The sequence below is a fragment of the Malurus melanocephalus genome, unplaced genomic scaffold, assembly GCF_030028575.1.
Source record: "Malurus melanocephalus ecotype Western Australia unplaced genomic scaffold, MMel_1.1 scaffold_7, whole genome shotgun sequence".
Classification (NCBI taxonomy): domain Eukaryota; kingdom Metazoa; phylum Chordata; class Aves; order Passeriformes; family Maluridae; genus Malurus; species Malurus melanocephalus.
The window spans coordinates 85,116-108,396 of NW_026623239.1; the positions used below are offsets into that span (position 1 = coordinate 85,116).

Sequence of the window (23,281 nt, forward strand, 5' to 3'; positions counted from 1 at the left end):
TCATTTTGTGTTATGTGTCTCTCAGGAAAGAAATTTTGCAAAGAGGTGAAAAGGTCACTTAGAGATATTCTATAAACCTAATCCAAGGAGGGATGTCAGACAGTCGTGATAAAGTCAGAATATTTTCTGGGTTAGCTTGTTGTTCCTGCATTCTTTCACCCTTTTTTCTTCACCTCTACTTCGCCCTCTGCTTTCCACTTCAGTGTGGTCCTTGCTTTCACTGTCTCCAAATCTTGCTTATCCATCTTTGTAATTCTCCACTTTTCCGCCCTGCAATGTCATGGCATGGCTTTGACAGTGGAATTTGGCCATGTCATGCCTGTTTCTTCCACACAGTTTCTGTGCTGTAAATTAAGGTTTGTGCCTTTGGGTGGGGGAGTAGGTAATAACTTCCTATTGCTCTTTGCAGTATTTGCTGCAATCAGCAGGCCCTTAACAAATGTAACCCTCAACAATGCCCAAGGCTCCAAATCTGATTCTTAATAACCTTTGACAGGTATTAAAGGGGCTGCAATCATAACTGCCCAATAAAATTTTATGTCTTAAAAAGGAGAGGAAATAACAGCAGAAGCTTGCAGTTGTTTGCTTCAACATTGTTATGTACCAATATGCACACAGAGAAACACTTATAAATGTTTTTAAATTTTTCATGTTTGAAACAGTAGCAAGCTTCTCCATTCAAGTTGGAGCTTTGGCTTTTTAAAATAAATTATTAAAGCATCATTCTAAAATTATGTGCCCACAAAGAAGTTTTATATTTTGAAAGCTTGACCAGAGGAATATTTTTTCTATTTTTTCACCATTTTGTTAGCAACATTTAAATATTTGCTTGCCATAATAACTGAGGGAAATAAAATATTTTAAAAATTAAAATATTTTAAAACACTGTGCCAAACTACTTGTTACTGAATGTGTTGAAAATGCTTCTAATGCAAAATGAATGTGGCACCTGTACAGTTTGGACAGTCAAAAAAATTCTCTGACAGTAAGCAAAAATGATGAAAAGTGAGTATGTGAAAATTTCCAGGTTTTAATACCTTAAGTAATTTTAATCTCTTGCACTTGGAAAGACATTAATAAAAAATGAGAAATTACCAAAACACTTCTCCAAAGGAAAGAGGCCAAACAAACTTTGTTTTTTTCATTGTTGTGCATCACAAGAAACATATGGTAAGTGATAAAYAAGTTACCACAATAAAGTGGACTCATACCAAGAAACTAGCGAGGAAAGTGAACCACTAAATCCCATGTCCTTATGGCACACGTGCTGTTCTGTTCACCCAGTTGCTGCTTTCTCTATCTTTCAGTTCCTCCTTTGGAAATAAGTCAGGGAAAATGTCTTCTAATCTTTCCTTCCCTGCATTCTTCATCATCTCCTTGCACTTCACTGATGTCTGCCTTTGAGTGAGTCTAATTTGCCCAGGGATTAATTCTTCTGGGTTTGTGCTGTAATTTACTGACAGTCTTYACCAAAACAAAGCTGTGAGGAAGGTTAAGCCGACAATGGTTAGCTACATAAACTGCATAAAACTGTTTCTAAATGAATTTGTACTGCAGTATCTGCTCTGTCCAATAGCAACCACATTTGATTGTAACGAAAATCRTCTGTTCTGTTTGCTTACATTCAGTGAAATTTGTAAGGTTCCTCTGAAGATACATAAATCTGACCTCAGATCCCTTATTTAGAAAAGGAAGAGWTCTGAAAATCTTTTGTTATTGCATCACAAATAAGAAATTATACAGTATGTAATTTCATAATCAAACAACACATATACTGAAAGTTTTCTGAAAATCTAGTTCCTGTGCTGTGATCCTTCTACTCATTTCTTTCAACATAAAAGAAATTGAAATAGTTCTCTCAACACAGAATAAAATAAATGTGAAATTGAAACATGAGGAAAATTCTCCTTTGATTTTGTTCCTGTAATGCATTTTGAACACAGACCACAGCATGTGCCACTGCATTCAGGCTTCATGCTATGCATACATCTGAGAGCTCGGTTCCTGAGAAGGGAATGCAGCTGGACCAGATAGGCCAGCCCCTTCTGATTTCCATTTTGCACCGAGGTTTAAAGATGTGATCAGGCTCACGTTAATGGGGCGTGCCCCCTTCTGCCATCACACAAGTCCCTAAGCAAATCTGCGTGGGAGGAAATGCCAAACATGCCCTGCATTCCAGCTGCTGTGACTTCCACCTGGGCCAGGTTTGGGCAGCAGATCAACACCAAGGGGCTGCCAGGCATGTGAGCACCAGTGACTAGCTGGGTGCACCTTAGCTGGCCATCAGGTGCTCACCGAGTCACTCTATTACTCCCATCCTCAGCTGGATGGCAGGACAAAATATGACCAAAAGCTAATGGCATAAGGAGATAAGGACAGGGRCATCCTTTATCTATTACCATCACAGGCAAAACAAACTCGAGAAATTTGATCTACTGCCTTCAAAGGTCAGAGCAGAATAATGGGAAATAAGGCCAGTGTGTTATCACAGAAATGCTACCAGCTTTGGTGACAGCTTTGTCATCASAAGATTCATCTTTGAGGAAATGGCTTTCATGGACAAATACCTAACATGGGGACAGCTTCTGGCATCTTGTCACAGATGTCACCCCCACAGTCCCCAACCCTAACAAACCTTTCTCATGTAAACCCAATATATGCAGTCACACAGCCTATCTAAATTTGGGACCCTAGGAAATCTGCAAGTGTCCTAGTCCAAGTGTGTACCAAAAAATTACAAATCACTACCCAGCAAAAGCAAAGAGCACACCAGTGTCCTTACTCTGCCTCCTGTTTCCATGCACTACTTTCTACATTATGAAAATGTAGGAAATGTAGGTCACAGTTGACTATTTGTGATCTTAACACAACTGGGAGACCATCTTCTGCCACCACAAAGCAGACTCACAGGTTAAAKCAGAGAAAATACAAATAATGGAATACCAGAATGGCTTGTGTTGTAAAGGACCTTAAAGATCATCTACTTCTAACTCCCCTGCCATGAGCAGGGACACCTCCCACTTGACCAGCTTCCTTCTTCCTCAGAGCCCCATCAGGCTGGTCTTGAACACTTCGGAGAGTGGGACACTGACAACTACTCTGGACAACCTGTTCCAGTACCTCACCAACCTCACMGTAATGAGTTTCTTCCTAATGTCTAATTTAAACCTACTATCTTTCAGTCTGAAGCCATTCCCTTTTGTCTTGTAGTAAGTCTTTCTCCAGCTTTCTTATAGGCTCCCTTCCAGTGTTGGAAGGCTAGAATTAACTAATCTTAAAGCCCGCTCTTCTCCAAGYTGAACAATCGTGATTCTCTGTCTTTCTTCTTAGAAGAGGCACTCCATCCTGCTAATCACCTTGGTGGCCCTGCTCTGGACTTACTACAACAGGTCAATTCCCATGCTGGGACCCCAGAGCTGGGTGCAGAGTTCCAGGTGGGGCCTGACCAGAGCAGAGCAGAGGGGCAGAATCCCCTCCCTCCTCTGCTGCCCACGCTGCTTTGGATGCAGCCCAGGACATGTTTGGCTCTCTGGGCTGGCAGTGCCATGGCTGGGTCATGTCCAGCCCCTCACCCACTGCACCCCCAAATCCTTCTAGCAGGACTGCTCCCCATCCCTTCATCCCCAGCCTGAATTGATATCAGGAGTTATCTCAACCCAGGTGCAGCACCTTGCACTTGGCCTTGTTGAACCTCATGAAGTTCCCATGGGTACACTACTTGAGCCTGTCCAGGTCCCTCTGGATGGCATCCTGTCTTCAGGAGTGTCACCACACCACTCAGCTTGGTGTCACCTGCAAATTTACTGAAGGTTACTAGATCCTTTAGTCTATGTCATTAATGAAGATATTCAGTAACACTGATCCTCATACAGACCCCTGGTGGCACCACTTGTCACTGCTGTCCACTGGGACTCAGCTGTTGACAACCACACTCTGGATGTGACCATCCAACCAAACCCCTGTTCATCTATCAGTCCATCTATTGAATTCAACTTTCCCCAGTTTAGAGAAGAATGTTGGAGGGGGACTGTGTCAAAGGCTTTACTGAAGTGCAGGTAAATGACATCTGTAGCCCTTCCCTTTCCTACTGATGTGGTCACTCCATCCCAGAAAGCCACCAGCTTGGTCGGGCAGGACTCACCYTCGGTGCAGCCAYGCTGGCCATCTCAAATCATCTCCCTGTCCTCCAYGTGCCTGAGCAGAGCTTCTAGCAGGATCTGTTCCATCATATTCCCAGGCACTTCCAGGGTCCTCCTTTATATTTTCATTAGTGATGGTACAACAACCATTTTTCCAGTCACTTGGGACTTCACCTGACTGTTGTGAATTTTTGAGTAACATGGAGAGTGGCTTGGCAACGATATCAGACAATTCCCTCAGGATTCTGGGATGCATCTCATTGGGTCCCAAAGATTCTTATATGTTTATATTCCTGACGTGTTCATGAACCTGATCTACGCTTCCAGTGGGAGGGACTTGGTTCCACCAGTCTCCATCCTGCTGTCCATTCACTCAAGACTTGTGGGAAGAGAATTTGCCATTAAAACAAGGCAAAAAATTTGTTGAGCACCTCAGCCTTCTCCTCATGAAGATCTGATGTACAGTTCACAGTGGTTTTTCCAAGCTATATAGATGAGGCAGAGTGATACAAGTTTGTCTTATCAAACAGGCAATTTCCTGTTGAACAGAAAGCCAGTACCATAGCTTTCTACTCTTAGTAATTTATAATACATCCTTTTTCTTCTAGAATCTTATGGCACTATAATAAAGCTCTCTGCTCTGAGTTTCCGACATTTAAAGCTTCCACTCATAGATCAAATTTTCCTTGAAAATACACCTCAAAGCACAGGTGCTGAAAGCTCATGAAATATTCATTTAAACATGATTTAAAAGATTCATTGCATGTCTGAGAGACAAATAATTAATGTCCTGCATGCATGGGTAATGAGTGATAGTGAAAGAAAATTGTTAAAAGACATACCAGTATACACAACTGCTTTTCTAATAGTTTTCCTGCCTCAGTCTGTGAATTCAGACAAGATCAACAGTGAAGAGGACTGACAGTCCTCTTTCTAGAAATCAATGAGTCATTTATTTACAACCCTATTTCTTATCCCCCTAGCCTTAAAAGAAATGACCGAATACCATGTCTTTGTACAACYGGAGCTGAGTATCAAAAAAGAGAAGAGAATGAAAGTATGCAATATATGTAAAAATGCTTTAGTACTAGAAAATTTAAATGTTGAGCCTAAGGTTTATATGTATTTACTGTTCTGCTTTAATGTTTTTACTTGTTTAATTCTTCTTCTGCCTTAGTAATACAGTTCAGGCTTTAAAAGCTGCTTCCCACTTACTCTCAACTGTGAGTGTGATCAGCACTGACCTCAGATTATACAAAATTATAAACTGCTTGGAACGAAATCTTTCAAAGTCTACTTTTGTATTGAACACTGGCATAATTGGCCTACATATCCCTGTGACAAGTACAAACCTAAATGACAATAAACCAATATGTAAATAGATGSATTTTAAGACCTCTGACAAGGCAAAGCTAATGTTAGGTACTGGCTTTCATATGTAGACACTTATTTTTCTAAAATTCTTCTGGCCACTAATAAATTGTATCCTTTTTATGCAAATAAATAATTTACTCAACATATTGTACCAAAATATTTTCCTAATTAGAACAATGTGTTGTACTATCAGAAAATGAGGATTATTTCAGTATTTATGGCTCTTTTCCAAGTTTTGGCAAAACACAAGTTTAAATTGTTTTCAAACAGCACAGCTGGTCTCCATGCAGTGTCCAACAACAAGTCTGCAAGTTAGACATGATCTTAAAATACCACTCTTGTATTTAAAAAACAGGTCATGACCAGGAAGAAGAGTCATCAGTCTCCAAAGTATTCAGGATCATATTCAGTTGTTTATACCTATTTTAAATATATAAATGACAAAGTATGTATTAGCTGTATTTCCTTCTTTCTTCAGGCAGTGTGATTACAGCAAGTTTTAAAGACATCTATCAGAGTGATATACTTTATCAGTAACATATCAAGACTGAGCTTAAAAATTATTTTCAATATTTTTATAAAAAATCTGAATTTATTATTTTGTTTTATGAAAACAAATGCACCGTGAAAATCTGGCCAATTGGTTTACACAAGGTTTCCTGTAGAGACTCATAACCAGTGTTATGATTCAGTCCCCAGGTCAGTCCAGGTACATTCACTTCACATTCCACATAAGCTGTTGGAGGAGTCTTACAATTTCTCTTTGTAAACCATGGGCTCTTTTTGTCAAAACTCATGGAAGCCCCGAATTTTTATTAGATGAGTCTCTTTTTYGGCCTGTTCAGTAATTATTGGTATAATAGATGTTTATGAAAATTCTACTGAATTTATTGTTCTGTTGATTGTTACCTTCATTTTTCTGCAGATCAGTTTTTCACTAACTAGTATTTAAATTGTCAGAGTTTCTCAGAAGGTGAAAATGTGAGCATTACTAATGTATTTAAAAATGCTAAAACATGCTGTGCTATATATCACACAGAAAACAATCTTTTGTCTCTTCCTTTTTTTTTTGCCTTGGTTGGTTGGTTGGTTGGTTGGTTTTTGTGGGTTTTTGTTTTACTTTGTATTTTTCTGAAAGAATACAAATGGAATACTAAAAAGAGAAAAGAAATATTAGAATACACAACTTTATGTCACACTTGCTAGGACAAAAATTTTAAAAATCCCCTAACAAGTGCTCAGCCGAAAAAGAAGCTTGACTACTAGCTTATTAATACAAATGAGAGAAGTGTTTTTCCTGTTGTTGAAAATCCATTTKTGTTTCATTCATATCTGAAAGGATTATCCTTCAGAAAATAAACATCCATCAGAAGTTCTTCTTTATGTATTCCTTACTTTACTGGTATTTTAACAACTTAGTGCAGGAATATATTATACATGTCTTAGACGTAGGATGCTGGAATACCTTAATTCTTATGAAAAGATCTGTTTTACTAGAAGGATTAATTAAATCACATCATAACACAACTCAAAATCTCATTTTGATGATATTTTGTCGTTAGTTATTTCGGTGAAGCTCAACAACCTATTTGAAAGATATCTAGGTGTGCATACAAGAAAACATTTCTCCTGCATTGTTTTCATGCTCTGTAGAAACAAGTCAGGTCAAGGGAACACCCCACATCTCTGTAACATGGTTGATTCTTTTCCACTCCCCTCTTTCATAGTCTGACTGACTGACCAATTTCGGGGATAAACATTTTTTTAGACAGCCTGGGCCACTCAATTCAGTTCACCACTGCATTGCAGAAAAATGTCTGGAGTTGACTAACTGTAGGGATGATACAGGAATGATCAGCACAGGTGGGTTAGGATGGTTTTCCCAGAAGCAGCGCAGGATTAAATGTACAGAGTCACATCAGGACTGGAATTTGAGGAGTGTTTGTTGCTGGCTGCATCTACTGACAGATCCTGTCCCATACCTGCACAGGTGACAAGCTTGGCTGCCACAGGGTTTGTCATTACAGTTCATCTTGAGTATGCTGTTCTGCTGTAGATTTTCCACACAGATATAGAAAGATGGTTTGCCCTGAAATTGTAATTCTAGACCGTAGAGAAGCACTTCCATATATATTCATAAAAGCCATCCAATACGCTCATTTTGAGTCACCATATAAGTAGAAGGAATTCATTAACACTCTGAACAACTTGTACTGAGTTGTGCCTGTCTATAAAAAAATAAAGTTTGACATTTTAATTTTTTCATTGCTTCTGGCATGCTTAACTGATTCTTTTCATACCTCTTCTCTGTCAAGTACAAAACTGCACCTGCTGGCTACATCAGAAAAGTATATTTTTCATCTGTCTTTTAATGAAAGGTGTATCAGTTYTTTTAATGGCTAACAGCAAATATTAGAGTAAATTACTTTGCCTTCCTGCTTATGACTGTAGTATTTCCCTTAAATTTAGTGTGTCTTCTTTTTAGAGAAATCCAATATTAATTCAAAGACTTCATATTGTGGGTCCCTGATTACTTTTCCAAATAAATTCTTCTCACTGTGAAGAATTTTAATCTCATTTCTAGTCTGATTTCATTAACTCAGACAACAATACCTTTGGCTTTTTTACTATATTAATGGGTCCCCTGATGTCAGAAACATTATTTTCACTGAATTAATGAATAAGCATCCCTCTAAACAATTAATTAGTTAAAGCAAATAATATCCAGAAAATTTAAACTTTCAATATGATTTTTTTTAAATTTGTAATTTGCACGATCTTTTTCTGAAGATCAATTATAAGGAAAAGATAATTTCTAGTAACAGCTAGATCTTGACACTCTGCATATGGGGAGCTGRCCGATGCCAGGTGCCCACGAAAGCTGTTCTATCACTCCCTCTCCTCAGGTGGACAGGGAGAGAAAATATATCAAAAGGCTCATTAGTTGAATTATGGAAGACACCCCTGACCAATCACCATCACAGGAAAAACAGACTGGATTTGGAGAAATTAATTTATTACAAATCAAGTAAGAGTAGGAAAATAACAATTATTTTTAAGTCACCTTCTTCCACCCCTCCCTTCTTCCTGGGTTCACCTTCAGTCCTGATTTCTCTACGTCCTCCCTGTCAGTGGTGCAGCAGAACAGAGAATGGAGTTGTGGTCATACTGTCTCTGCTGCTCCTCATGCTCTTACCCTGCTCCAGCATGGGGTCCCTCCCATGACACACAGTCCTCAGAGCCCCATCCAAATAGACTTTGAACCCTTCTAGGGATGGAGACTCTATAATCTCTGCAGAAAACATGCACCCGTTAAATCCTCAGCAGGGCTGCTTATGATCTATTCATCCCCCAGCCTGAGGGGGTAGATCCATATCCACGTATGCACATATGCATATATCCATATATCCACATATCCATATATCCATGTATCATATATCCATGTATCCATATACAGAGGGTTGACCTGACCCAGGTGCAGCACCTTGCACTTGGCTTTATTGAACCTCATAAGAATCCCATGGACCCACTTCTCAAACTTGTCCAGGTCCGCCTGGATGACATACTGTGCTCAGGAGTGTCACTGCACCCCTTGGTTTCATCCAAAACCTCAAACCATCTAAGGGTGCACCCTTCATCTATGTCATTAAGGAAGGTATTAAAAAACATTGGTCCCAGTACAGACCCCTGAGAGCACCTTTTGCCACTGATCTCCACCTAAACATTGAGCCACTGACGACTTCCCCCTTATTTGGATGTGACCACCCAAATAATTCTTACTCCTCTGAGTATCTATCCATCTATCCAACTTAGAAAGAAGGATGCTGGAGAGGACCATGTCAAATGCSTTAGAGAAGTCCAGATAATGTCTGTAGCCCTTCCACTGCCCACTGATGTAGTCTCTGCATTGTAGATCACCATTGGCTGTCTCCAATCACCTTCCTGTCCTCCATGTGCCTCAGCATGGCTTCTAGGAGGATCTGTCCCATGACACAGGGACAGGTTCCRTGTCTCCCCAGGTACAAAGGGGAGGCTGATAGGTTGGTTTCTCCAGGTTTCTCCTTTAGACCCTTTTTAAGGTGGGTTGGCTCAATGTTTCCCTTTTTTCCTGTCACCTGGGACCTTCCCTTTGAGTATCATGGAAAGTGGYGTGGCAATTACATCAAACAATTTCCCCACGACTCTGGGATGCATCTCTCAGCGCAAGAGTGACCAGGACTTGTTGAGAGAGCTTTACACTCAATTTGAAGGGGTACAAGGACATAGACAGTGTAAGTTTCAGCTCCAGTATACAATCATCATTGTATTCGCAAAAATGGAAACCCAAAATTTTCTTAGATGTTAGAGATTTATACGAAGAGATACCATCATAATGTTCACGTTTTCACATGCTAATTTATGCAGTAAGAAGACTGACATATTAATGACTTTTACTTAGAAAAGATCAGTGGTTAACTGGAAAGGAAATAAACACTTCTATGAGAAATTCTGTCACTAACTGGATTCTTTCTTGCCTCAATATGATTCAAGGTTAAGTTTWAAGTAATGATAAGAATCCTGTGTAAAGAAAAATAAGCTCTCAGATTCAAGTTGTTATCATCATGTTAGCACCACTGAGGAATACACTTGAACACATCTGTTTAAAGTTCTTTTTTCATAATTTGCCATAATTTTCCCTTCTTATGTAATTTTTTCCCTATTATTGCTTGCAAGATTGCATAAGTAGTCAAAAGATCAGACAAACAACATCTAGGGACATGTCTGATATAAGAAAATTTTTATAAAAACATAATTTCTTTTTATCAATATAATTTACAACCAGCAATGAGGTAGATGGTGCCCTTTTCCTTAAAGAATTCTAATACACACACTCAGTATTTCAGGAATTAAAGAAAAAAAAAAAAACCCTCTTCTATTGAGGAGAAAATAGAGCAACTCCTGGAGTTTTGTTCTCTATCTTTCGCAAGCAAGGGAGCAGAATGATTCTGGTGCTACTCATTCCTTGAAGCACTGCTGTCGGCTGGCTATTGGGTGCAATTTATGTTTTACTGTTTTGTCACATGTCTATAAAAACAATTTTCATACAACAAAAGATACATAGTCTTGCAATAACAAACTTAGTCCCTCAAAATATGAAAATTTTAGCCCATCCTCATCATATCTGCATGAGAGATTCTCACCTTATTTTTATAACCTGACAGGAGAATAATTTCCTCCAAAGCTGCTTGAAAACTGCTTCAAAATTTTGAAAAGATTCAGCATTGCAAAAGTCTGAGTAATTTAAATACTGCCATGGTCCCACCTGCTTCACCACAGAAGAAATGCAGCCCAGCTGAGGGACAGAGTGCACGTGCAATTTCTTAACAAAACCAGAACATTGGTAAAGAGGACATTGCCACACATGAAAAATTGTGAAGACACACAGAACAGGAGCAGCCTTGCACAGGTTGACTGSAGCACGGGCCTTTCTCCTGCAGCAGGATACATGGTCAGCTCCAGTCTCAGCTAGCAGGAGAGCTSTTTGACCAATATGAGTTAGAGACATGTCAAATCATTTAAGATCAGAAATGAAAGTCAGCTTACTTGTGCTCCCCAGAGCCATCAAAAGATGGATTACTACAGATACCTTGCCAAAATTACAACTGATGGAGAAACTGGCTCCCTTGGACAATATATTTGCCACCATAAAACTGGCTGCTGAGATAAAATCCCTGCTACTTTTTCTCAAATGAAAAACATCAGCATGTAACTGCCACCAAAGAYGAGGCTGTACTGCAGTTTTCATGCACTGCTCTGCAGGATTCTGAACCAGAGCTGCTGCTGCTTCAGTTAYGGTCTGTGCTAACAGATACAGAAATTTTAGGCTGCAGGATGTAAACATTGTATGAGATATACCACAAATTTCCCTACAAAATAGAAAATGTGGTTATTTAACAAGTGCCATGTATTTTTTCAGAGCGAGTATTCCTGGCGTTGCACTTAGCAAGGTTTACCACAGATATTCTACCACATGCCTTTGTGCATGCCTCGCTTGCAAAGCCTTACTGCACTGTGAGCATTATGCTTTCAATATTTTTACTAGTTTGAGCAGTGGATGGCTGTTTTACTTCTATACACACACCTACAGCCTCTGAAAAAGCATGGCTCAACAGTTTATATACAAATAGGGCATGAGAAATGCAGCCTCTGCAAAAATATGTGCCCAATACTCATGCCTGCTTTAAGACTACATCAGAGAAGTGACACAGCAACCATAGCGTGGTTTTATATCCACATGTGAAATTACTRTTCGCAGCATCATGGAAAGTCATAATTAGAACATGGAAAAAAGAGATCTGAGCAAACATCCATACATAAATCTCTCTGGTAATTAAAGAAATCATAGTCCTCTCTGCCTCAGAGCCAATAAAGAAGTTATCTGAACAAAGCTAAAAATGAGAACTGTAGAGTACTTTACTTACTTCATGTCACATTTTAAATAAAATATTTATGTAATAATAAAAGCATGGATGAAGATTTGGATTTTTTTTTCTTGTTTTTGAGAAAAATGTATGATTTGTTGGAGAAGACAAGAGAGAAGGAAGAAGTTTGACTTTTACTAGGGGATAGAAAGACCCATGATCTTTTTGAAGATCCTTATGCTATGTCCTTCAAAAGGATTGTTACTGGAATTTACTTCCCTAGTTTTCCTTTATTACAATGCATTGATGTGTTAGCTTTTATTACTGAATGCCATTATTAAAAATTAAGGAATTTTCRTTACTTATTTTAATTCTCTTAAACTTAATCCCTTCAGTCAATCGATAGAAGCCATCTTCTCCTATTTGCATTTGAGAAGTCTAGATCTGGACAGTTCAGATTTGAAATACCTTAAGGGAATGAAAGCCAGACAGCAGACTGAAGTGATGGCAAACATTGAATTAAAGCTCTGAGTACTGTAACTGGACTTTCATGATTTTCAGGTATTAATTTCTTTGCAMAACACTAAATGTAATCTCAGAAAATATTACACTTACATTGCAAAGACAGAAAATTCCTGCCCAGTTCTGAATAGTTTATTGGATTTTCCTCAGTGAGGTGTGAAGTAGGTKCTCAGAAATGCCTCAAAGAGCTTACAATCCTAATAAAAATATAAGAAATCTTGCTGGCTGAGCATTCATTTGCTGTTATGCCATTTCTATTAGCAGTTTTCAGACAGTGCTGCAAAATTTAAAGTTAATTGTTTCCCATGTTTTGCAAGTTTACCTGTTTTAACCTTAATTCTATTCTGTCACGTTATTAATGTGAAATTATTATACTGATAATAATACCTTGCAATAGGGAACAGGCCAGAGGTGTTCTCATTAAAACATAACCGATTCAACATTTGTACTATGATTTAACAGAGTCCTTGGAACACATTGTATTAAAGAAAGCGTGAGTTACCAAACTTTGCAGAAAAACAATTTTTCCATCACATYTTGAAACTGTGTTTCTGGCCAAAGATAGCACTGCATTTGAAAAGCAGCATCTTTTCATGGCACAGCCATATCATGTGAAAATATTCAGGAGGCATGGGGAAAGAGACACGAAAGCACTTATGGAGGAGAAGACAAAGTATGAGATGGATGATGTTGGATACCAAAACTGAACATTAATTGCTGAAACTCAGATGCTGCTTAAGCTTTCCAGAGCTGGGAACTGCAACAAAACTGAAATTTACTTGTATATCAATGCACATCCATTGAGCACAACATCCGGTTTGGAGGCGCTAAAATGTTCATGAAACTCTTGACAAGCCCAGAGGAGAAACCTTGTGCTCTGATACCAGAGTAGAGTCCATACTGGAAAAATTAAGCCAAGTGAGATAACACRTGTGCAGCAGACCATACTCCCTTAAAATGACTCAGTGTTATTTTCTTTAATAGTTTATGTGCAGTATTTGATTTGCATTATCTTTTAGAATGAAAATTATTCATTTAAGAATTAAAAAMAAATATAAACTAAAAAAATCTAAACTAGCTTATAACAGGTATATGATCTCTATAGCAGTCATAAAGTAAGGACAGCAGGCATTTTCTTTTTAAAACAAAAACCTGCACCTGTGCAATGTGGATATGTCCACACGTTGTTTCAGTGATTTCAAATATAATTTTCAACATATGAGCAAGGGAGGTGTTGTCGAGTCTCAGCAGGTGAGCAGAATTTCCCTGCCAAACCCTCATTTGGGCAGCAAAGATCTTGCACAGATGCAGAATGAGTTACTGCCTCCTGCTGCGAGTGCCTGGACTTACTGCACTTGGCAACAGCTCTCGTGGGATTATGTACAGTCAAACAATACCAAATGTAAAGTGCCTCATGCAAAACACATGGGAGGCAAGAGGGGAGAGCATGATTAAGAATTTAAGATGATTTCCTTTCTTTGCCTTTTATGCAGGGAATACCTCATGAGGCTTTAGACCACGAATGTGTATTTGYACTGAATAACCTCTTTGCTAATTGCAAAGGTTTAAAACTGGTAGTCATCTGATGGAGCTTTTGTTATTCTTATTATTTTGGTTTAAATACTATAATATGTATATAAGGAAACATATACCTATTACTACATGTAAATAGAAATTGAAATTTAAAATCTGTTTTGTCTGGTTTTGTTGGTTTTGCTATAAACTACCTTCTATATTTTAGCTGAAATAAGCCTACTTTTTTAATATAGCATTTACTGTTGGCTACTGAGATTAAYTTGGCACAAGTTTTGTAAATAACATATTTATTATCAGATTTTTCTTTACTGACTGAATGTTTTTTTAAACTCTAAGTCCCTGTAATTCTCTTTGTGAGAATAAAAGGATGTTCTTTAATAAAATAATTAAAAACACTGAGGATTTTTTTCAACTAGTAAGAATATTAATTGGGTTCACCATAAAAATGTGATAACATGTAAAATATCTTGTTTTGCATGTTAATGCTTCATAATTGCACAGAGCTTTTCAACTTGAAAGCTCTTTACATGAATTAAGTGGATGTCCCTGAAGGCTTTAGGCAATATTTTCTTTGCCTTCAAAAAGAGATTTGCACCAGACAAAAGCTTAGTGAAAAACGCAGAACTGGACTTTGTTTTTTCAGTCTACTGCCACTGCACAGTGAGATAAAATATCACTGCCATTCCGCAGATGGAGTAACAGCGGAAACTTAATGGGACCATCCCTGCTCATCCCAAAACTCTGTGCTTTACACTGGCAATGATGCACTGAGCAAGCCAGAAAGAAAATGACACTCAGTTTTCCAGAGCCACGCCAAYGTTCATTTCAATTATTGCTTTACTTCCCCACCAAAGACCAAGCTGCTGAAAGTCCAGTGATTACATTCCCCTGCGCCAGTCCATACTGAGTGTGTCTGCTCAAGCACTCATAAAGAGAAAAAAGCAKTTGCTGGAATTCAGTCAAAGGCTGTTATCCGGCACTTCACTTTGCTTTATCAAAAGACATTTGAAAAGTCCCAAAACCCACGAGCAATGGTTATTCCCTCATGTCAGATAGACTGAAATCTATCACAAATCACTACTCAGTATTTTCACACTGGACTTGCTTTCCATTGTCTTTTAAACCATGCTACAAAGAAGAAACAGCTACAGATGTTTACAACCTACGTGCTAAAGAATGGGTATTTTTTCAGCAGCCTTTGCTGAATGGTATTTTTGGTGAGTACAAATAAGACCAACAAGTATTCATCTCTGTACTTACCATGTGATTTTTATGCCACTTCACTGGACACAGGGTGTAATACATTGGGTCTTTTTATTGCTCAAGTAGAAAGTGCTCATTACCTATTTATGTTTATATATAGGAAAAAACAAAGAGTTATTACAAGGGGCATACTTCACACTGTTGTAGTGGTTGATTTCCTCAAGATGGTCTTCTGGGGTTTTGGCGCAGTTTGTGGAGGCACAGTTGCAGGTCTCGGAGGAGGAAAGCTATTACTGGGACTTATCCCCAACCCTCCATTTTCCAGAAGAAACGGAGGCAACGGAGGTGGTGGAGGCGGCAGAGGAGGGCACTGGTGCGGCAGCTTTCCGGCACCACGGGCCGACTCGCTGTGCAAGTGCACGTCCCTGTTTTTAATGTTGTACCGAACGTCACAGTCGGGGCAGTAGCCGTGGTACTGCACCTTCTCGCTGAAGCGCACCCGCTCCCTCGCTCCCGCCTGCGGACAGCGCTCCTTGTCCGCTCTGTGCAGCAGCGGCTGCATCACCGCCTTCTCCAGGTTACTGCTCGCTATACARCACATGTCTCCGTTGGGAATGCGGCCGGGCGCCGCGGGCAGGCCCCCGTTCCTCAGCAGGGTGCCATTAGTCTTGAGGGGGTTGGCCAGGGGGGGCGGTCTGGGCGGCTCATCGCATTTGACCGGGGTGAGCCGCGGCGGMGGCGGCGGCGGGTTCGGCTTGCGCAGCACCGTCAGGATGGCCGAGGGGTGCGCGGGAGGCTTGATCAGCGGCGCGTTCCCCCGAACCTTCACCTTCTCCAGGCTGGAAGCCGTCGTGCTGCTGGAGCTGCTGTTGAGTGTGTCTGTTTTGGAGCTGTCTGTCATCTCATCCTCCAGCTGMAGATCACATGTCAGCGTGTCAATCTGGTCAACCACCTGCGCGACAGCCAGAGTGACAACAGTGAGAAAAGCTAACCTCAGAAAAGGCACAGGAAAACAAAACCACTCTCTGCTATCAGTTGTCCTCCCCAGAACTGAAGCGTCCAATTTTTCTGGACGTTATTTCTTTWTTCTTGTCAACGTAATAAAATAACCATAACAAAAATGATGACAACAATAATGATAGGGATGGCTAGTTTGCTAGCTCATCACCTGAATACAAGAGAAATACAACTTGAAACAGTCTAGAATGAAATTCCCTTTCTTTCCCTCCAGGGTTTACTCGGTAATATCATTGTAAGTGAAGTGTAATTCTTCAACATTATGCTTTGCCTTCCAGTGCAGGAGGAGACAAAATTGTTCAACTTTAGCTTCTACATGACAGCTTCTGAACCCAAAACTTCAGCAGACTATCTTTTAGCTCTGACCTCTCAAACACTCTAGATTTAAACACGCATTCTCTGAATAAAKGGTATTATGCACCTGGAATCATAAGTTTGACAACAACACATTTCTGACGATTTTTTTWAAACATAAAAGAGACTCTGAGAAACAAATTCTCTCTTGTGTCATGTTCCCTTATGAGTWTTTCCCATAAGATGTGAAATCCTCCAAAACAATCCTGAAATAGCATTTGCTAGGAGAGGAAAAGTCGCTTTCTTTCCAGTTACAAGCATGTAAGAACTCACGCATTTTATCTGAAGTTTTCTTCCCGTAATTCTGTATTTAGATTCCACATTGTTAGACCTTTTCTAGTCTTCAAGACCCCTTATGCGACTAATTTTTTTTATTTGGTGCCTTTACTTGGTAGAGAAGGCTTTTCACAATTAAATGACAATTTTAATGACAATTAAAAACCCTTCCTAAAAGCTACATTTAAYCCAATACCTAGTTGAACAACTGTGGTTATAAGCTACCTATAACTACAACAGATACCACAGGAAGTAAGAACACATTTACAAACTCTGACCTTTACAGGATGTACATAAAGTAATCAGTGGCTGAAATGTTGCTAACTAACTTTGGTGTGTGAATAAAAACCTGTGCTATTGCTTAGGGTCTTTATGGAGATCCCCTTATGGAAGGGATACTCCACTACATCTGAAATGAAACTAGATGTTGCCATTGTGGCATAGAAACTTCCATTTCTACTTCCTGCTTCCAATAATTTGGTGCTGATACTACTGATTTCAAACTAAGACTGTTTTTAGACATGAGCCATACGTTAATTGCAAAAAAAGTGAAAGCCACTATTGAAGGCAGTGAGTCTTTATTCAGTAAAATCAGTCACTCACTTAAGTGCCCAGTAGTTAAAAGTAAATAACAAAAGCAAAACCATCATTAAATGAAAAAGCACTCCACCTTTCACTGCTTTTACAGTAGGCTGAGTTGCATAATACAAAATTCATAAAAATTCAAATGCAGCAATTCAGTTTAGTGCTTTCCTTCTCCTAAAACCCGCAAACATGCAAATAAGCATTATTCAGAGAGCTTTCAARCATCTTTGAAAAAACTTTACGTTTTCTCTAAAAGACTAAAAGAACAACTCATTTATTCAGTATTCAAAGCCCAGTATCACGTTGCATTTAAATGTCTGTTTTGATTTTTCTCCAAAAATAAAGTAGAAAAAAGATACCTTTAAAATACAGACATTAAATCCCCCAGATAATAAGGATCTAAAATATTATTCTAGAGGCTGAAATGTACAGTTTCATTTGTACAAATGTACAGAACTCTCTTAACTGTCAGATCCCACACATCCTCTCCAGGGTACAACATATAAGAACTCTTGAAAATTTCAGACTAAGGGTAAGCAAATCCCATCTGTACCAGAATTCATTGCAAAAGTGACAGTTTACAGGTGGAAGAGCTCTCATTATCACCTTCCATTACATAAGCAAACTGAGACAGAGAGAACTTCTCAGAAGGAAACAGGGACAAGGAAAAGACAGTCAAGTTCTGGACAGCAAGCCTGAAATTCAAACACCCCAATGCAAACTTAGTATGGATTTATATAAATTTTAGGGTCTGCCTATATATATCTAAACATTCTACTGCATTCTATAATTTTTTATTAAACTATATGAGTTACAGAATGGATTGATACAACATAAACCAAAGAAACTCTTTGGCAAGCAAAGAAGGAGAAAAATTATGCACTGCAGAGCAAMGATTTTCTCAAGAGTAACAGGAAGAGCCTGTTATGAATAGCCCTTCAAGTTAATGACTACAGAGTTTATCTCATGCCTTCTGGGCAAATGTGTAGTACACATCAAAATTTTTTTTGTCACTTATCCCTTTGTAAAACATARATCCAGCAAGAAACGGCTCTGACACAACAAACACAGTTTATCTGTCCAGATTCATTCCCACCACAAGTTGTGATTCTGTGTACTATTCTTTCCTATTGCTTTTTTGTCCCAGAAGGTAAAATTCAAATAAGATGAAAAAGCAACATGAGAACCCATGACTAACACAGTGAAACTCTTGTAGTTAAAAAGAAAAAAACAACTTGAAAAAAAACAGCCCGTTTCTTTTCAATGCATCTTCTATGGGAGTAAGAGAGAGAATAAAAAACAAAAAAAAAAAAAAAAAAAAAAAAAAAAAAAAAAAAAAAAAAAGCTGCCCTAGTTGTGCATAAATGTGTCCATTTTTTCAGCTCTGGAATAAAACAGGATTTTCATTCACATGTACAAATATTGAGGATGCACAATTTTATAGCCTGAGGAGCTCCATTAACTGCATTTGAGCTCTGCAGAGATGCCCACTTCTTTCTACACTCCTAACGATATCCTGAGGCTTCAAATTCTGTAGAATCCAGCGTGCAACACCCCTGAATGAAGCAGGACAGCAGTTTATTCTTATCCCCTTTCTGGGGTGGTTCTGGACAACAATATTAAGTGCCCAGTGGGAATGGAGCTGGATTTCTCAACCAAAATCCAATAAATTGAATGGTCTGTTAGCACATGAACAGGCCCAAAATATTTTATCCTGAAATYGAAATCTTTCATAAGGCAGCTCTCTGCTTGTATCTTAGAAATATGTATGTATGGAGAGTTTGGATTTTGTTTGTTTTTATTTGTTTCATTTTGACAACAATGTATATCTTCACATCACAATGAGCAGGAAAAAATTGCTTGGATAAAGCAAATTTAATGTAGATATTATGTTTTTCCTTCATCTCCAGCTTACTCYTTTAAAATTATATTCTAATTTCTGTCCCTTAGATTTTTTTATGTAGAAATTCAATCTTTTCACTAATGCTCCAACTATGGGTACGATGAGCATCAACAGCACCTCTAGAACACATATATAAGAATTTATAATTATCATTAGAATCAGGACCAAGAAGAGGTCCAAGTCAATAAACCAGTCCTGCGTGACTACTGGATCTACAGGATTTACTGGATCACAAATCTTTGCTAAACCAAATTAACACCATGGCTGTTGAGTTCTTGCTTGTCAATGCGCTGACTTTAAATACTCTTAAACATTTTTTTTTTTACTTTGTATTTTAAAAGGTTTTCTCAAATGTTGAAACCAGTAACTGGAATAGTAAGAAAGTGCAGAAACACATAATTGGATGGTAAGAAGGAATAGGGGTAATTTCCTCATACCAGCAAAATCCAAATATTTGCAGAGCATGACATGATGTCTTGACATCTCTGCTTGAGAGGTCTTACAGACAAGCAAAATAATGTATTTCTCTCTGCTCCAAGAGCTTTCAGGTTTGGATTAGCCAGAGAAAATTAAAGGTTGAGAATAAAATGAAAACAAAGGGAAAATGACAACAGACCTGGTAGTTGTTACCAGGAGTAGGAAATGAGGCAAGAACACTAGATTTAACGACAGGAGTGTGAAATGAAACATTGATTGTACTCTGGAACCATCAGAGCAAGACAACCCAGAAGTTGAAGCCAAAGTGGATCAAYGGATTGGATTAGTGTTGTGATTAGTCTCTGATTCCTGGGAGCAAAAGAAAGCTGGCAAAGGAAAAGGAGCTACATGTAAGTTCTCACAAGGAGCAGACAAAACATCTGAATTAAAGGCTTAAGTAGATATATAGTAAGGCTACATGAAATTTTATTCCCACTTTGCAAAGATTAAACAGGAATATGATTTGTGTGACATTTGTAAGATAGAACCATAAGCTAACTGAGACWAAAGATCACTGTTTGGGGAAAAAATTCCTCCCTGTTGTCCATTACTGGAAGTGCATGGCATATTAAATTGTTAGAAAAAACATAAAGTTCCTCATGGTAGTCAGGTGCACATTGTAGTTATGTGCAATTAAAAAAATGCCTAAAATGACACCCTTACCAACACACATTTGGACTCAGAAATTCTGTGCTGCAACTAACAATGTATGGAGAATTAATCAGTACTGTAAAGTCCAGGTGAAAAAGAAAAAAGATACTATACAATCCCAATTAAAAACAAAACCAACTAACGAAAAACAGAAACAAAAACCAAAACCAAAAAAAGCCAACAAAAACCACCACTCCCCAAAAACAACAGAAAAAATCACTAAAAAAAMCCCCAACAAAACAAAACCCTAAAAAAACCCACTGAAGTTGCAAACCATTTGCAATATAAAGAAACCTTACAGTTAACCTGATCCTCAGTGTTACCAAACTCTTATATAAAATTGCTTAAAAATATAGAGATAGCATGAAGCACTGCTYTTCCACTCAGGTAAAACTGGAGTTCCTGTTTAAAGGAACTTCAGAATCCCGTCCAAGAAAAAGTCTTGTGATTATCAAAAGCAGCCTATGCTGACCTAATATTTCCATTGTTTGAACTGTATTTCTAAGTTTTGTCTAGTTTTTACCTCCTCTGTTGAAGCCCTTTTGTGGGCAAATGTCCTAACTTGAATAGACCAATACTCAAAACTCTGTATTTCTCACTGGACGCCAGGATCTCATTCGAAGAATTTAACTTCATAATTAGAAGACTAAAATATGACACAGGAAGTAACATGTACTTGAATTTCTTAGCTGTATCCCTAAACTTCTCTGAAAAGCATATCTACAATTAATCACAAATACTTGTTTTCACCGTTTTTTGGTGTGATTATCTAATACACACCCAAAAATGCATCTATGGAGAGTTTTGTCCTCTCCTTACAATAATGTTTCACCAGGTTTGTTTTTTCTTCTGTTTAAAGGCAGTGTGGAATATGGCAACAAGGTACCAATATTCAGTGAATGCATAATTCACTAGCTGYCCTCAATCCATAAAAGACAATTGTTGAGCGTTTTCTGCAACCTTTAAATAAAGAAGTAAATTGCATTTCGAAAAGGAAATTAATATATACTCAAAGATTTGTAATTCTGTGAAATAGTTCACAGAACTAAAATATTGTAGTATTTTCTAATATGTCCAGCCACTTAAATTCTTTTTCATATTTTTAAAAATTTCACATGGATTTAAAAATTAGACTACTGGGGTGGGTTTTTTTTTTGTTTGTTTTTGTTTTTTTTTTTGTTTGTTTGTTTGTTTTGGTTTGGTTTTTTTTTGTTTTTTTATTTTTTAAATTACCTGCTCCTGCAGAGGCTAATAGCTCTCAAGAAAGTGCACAAGCAGAATGTAATGTAGGTGATATGATTTCCGAGATGGAATAGGTATAATTCATATATTACTCTTTACTTCACCATAGTAGTGTGCAGCTATGACATTTAATAGTTTGCTGGAAGTTTCCTAGAAAATAAATAGTTATGGATAGATGCTGAATTTAATTTTAAATCAACCAAAATCAAATCATGTTATGAGGCTAGTTCTTACTTTGAACTAAAGAAATTAGTGGTAAAATGAACAAAATCTGGTGGACAAAATAAGTGGAATCAAAATGATTTAATTTAATTATTTATTTTTAAACAATTGCAAAGTTGGATAGATAAATATTGCACTCTACATGCAAAAATGAGCTACCTGGGAAGACATAGGAATAAATACGTAACTAAGAATAAAGCAGCAATCAGTTCCATCATGAAGAGGCTGCTCTTGCCTTTAAGTAAAGAACTGGACAATATGCTATATCAGTAGCTCTAATATCTCAGTATTGAACTTCTAATCCTACAAGAAATTGCTCACTTGCTATAATTAGTACCAGAATCTTCAAAACATTCACATGACTTTAGCYTATTATTTTCTGTACAGTTATTAGTCATTTGTTGACAAAAACGAGTGTAGAACATTTATGGGGAATGTGAGATTAGCTCAGCTGGTCAGAGCACGCTGCTAATAATGCCAGGGTTGTGGGTTTGATCCYTCGGAATGGTTCATTGATGATCCTTGTGGGTCCCTTCCAGTGCAGAATATTCTGTGATTAGTTCTGTGATATCTAAAGACACAAAAGAAGCTTTTTGTTTCTTACCAAGTGTCTGTAAATCCCAAATTATCACACAGCTAAAAAAAAAAAATGGCACAGAGGTTCCTGTTAACAGTGAGAGAGTCAATTTATCCCTTTACAGTTTAAGCTGCTTAGCAGCACAATAAGAACCTTTTCTCAGGTGTTTATACTTCAGTTTCAGTCAATTCATGGTCACACCTTTTGTATTTTCCACAGCAAACTTCTCTACAGTGCCACCTGTCCCCGTCCTTTCCCTTCCCCCAATCCCCAGAGAACATACCTTCCAGGTCAAGAAGAAACAGRACCAAAATTAGACTATAAACAAGTTTTTAAACATCGGTAAGCTAAAAAAATAGCCAAAAGAAACCAAAAGAAAAGCTGTAGCAGGAGAGAGAAGTTGTCTACTTGGTATAATATAGTGAAAAATTATAAAAAACAGGTGCTCAAGCAAGAACACTAGAAAAGTCACAGATATTTGTGCAGAGCCTTATCCCATTCTCAAACAATTTCTAAGTCAAGAACTTCTTAGCAGATTTATGTTAAGCGGATCTTGACATACTTATCTACCATGAACATGCCTATATCTGCTTGAACCTGCATAAGCTTTTGGCACCTGCAGTATCCTGCAGTTTCCCACCTTCATTACACGGATATGACACCTCCAACTCTTTCTGCCTGAGAAAAAACACAGATGCTTTTACAGACCAAGTGCTTCATGAACTTAGATAATACTCGAGCTGTAGCTGCTTTGTGAAACCGCAGCTACAGAAGCTCTCTCAGTCTTGCAATTGGGTTATGG

At 38.2% G+C, this 23,281-nt stretch overlaps 1 protein-coding gene across 2 annotated transcripts in view; it reads right to left on the bottom strand.

Moving 5' to 3' along the window:
• Positions 1–23,281, bottom strand: part of PRR16 (proline rich 16) — a 138,476-nt gene that overhangs the window by 28,648 nt on the left and 86,547 nt on the right. Inside the window, exon 2 of one of the 2 annotated variants that reach the window (XR_008965729.1) lies at positions 15,233–16,127. Coding sequence is in view for 1 of the 2 variants with exons in the window: in XM_057372141.1 (XP_057228124.1) it covers positions 15,369–16,127 (759 nt within the window). In the remaining variant the exon portion in view is untranslated. The remainder of the gene's footprint in view (positions 1–15,232; positions 16,128–23,281) is intronic. The other variant, XM_057372141.1, reaches the window with a different exon arrangement.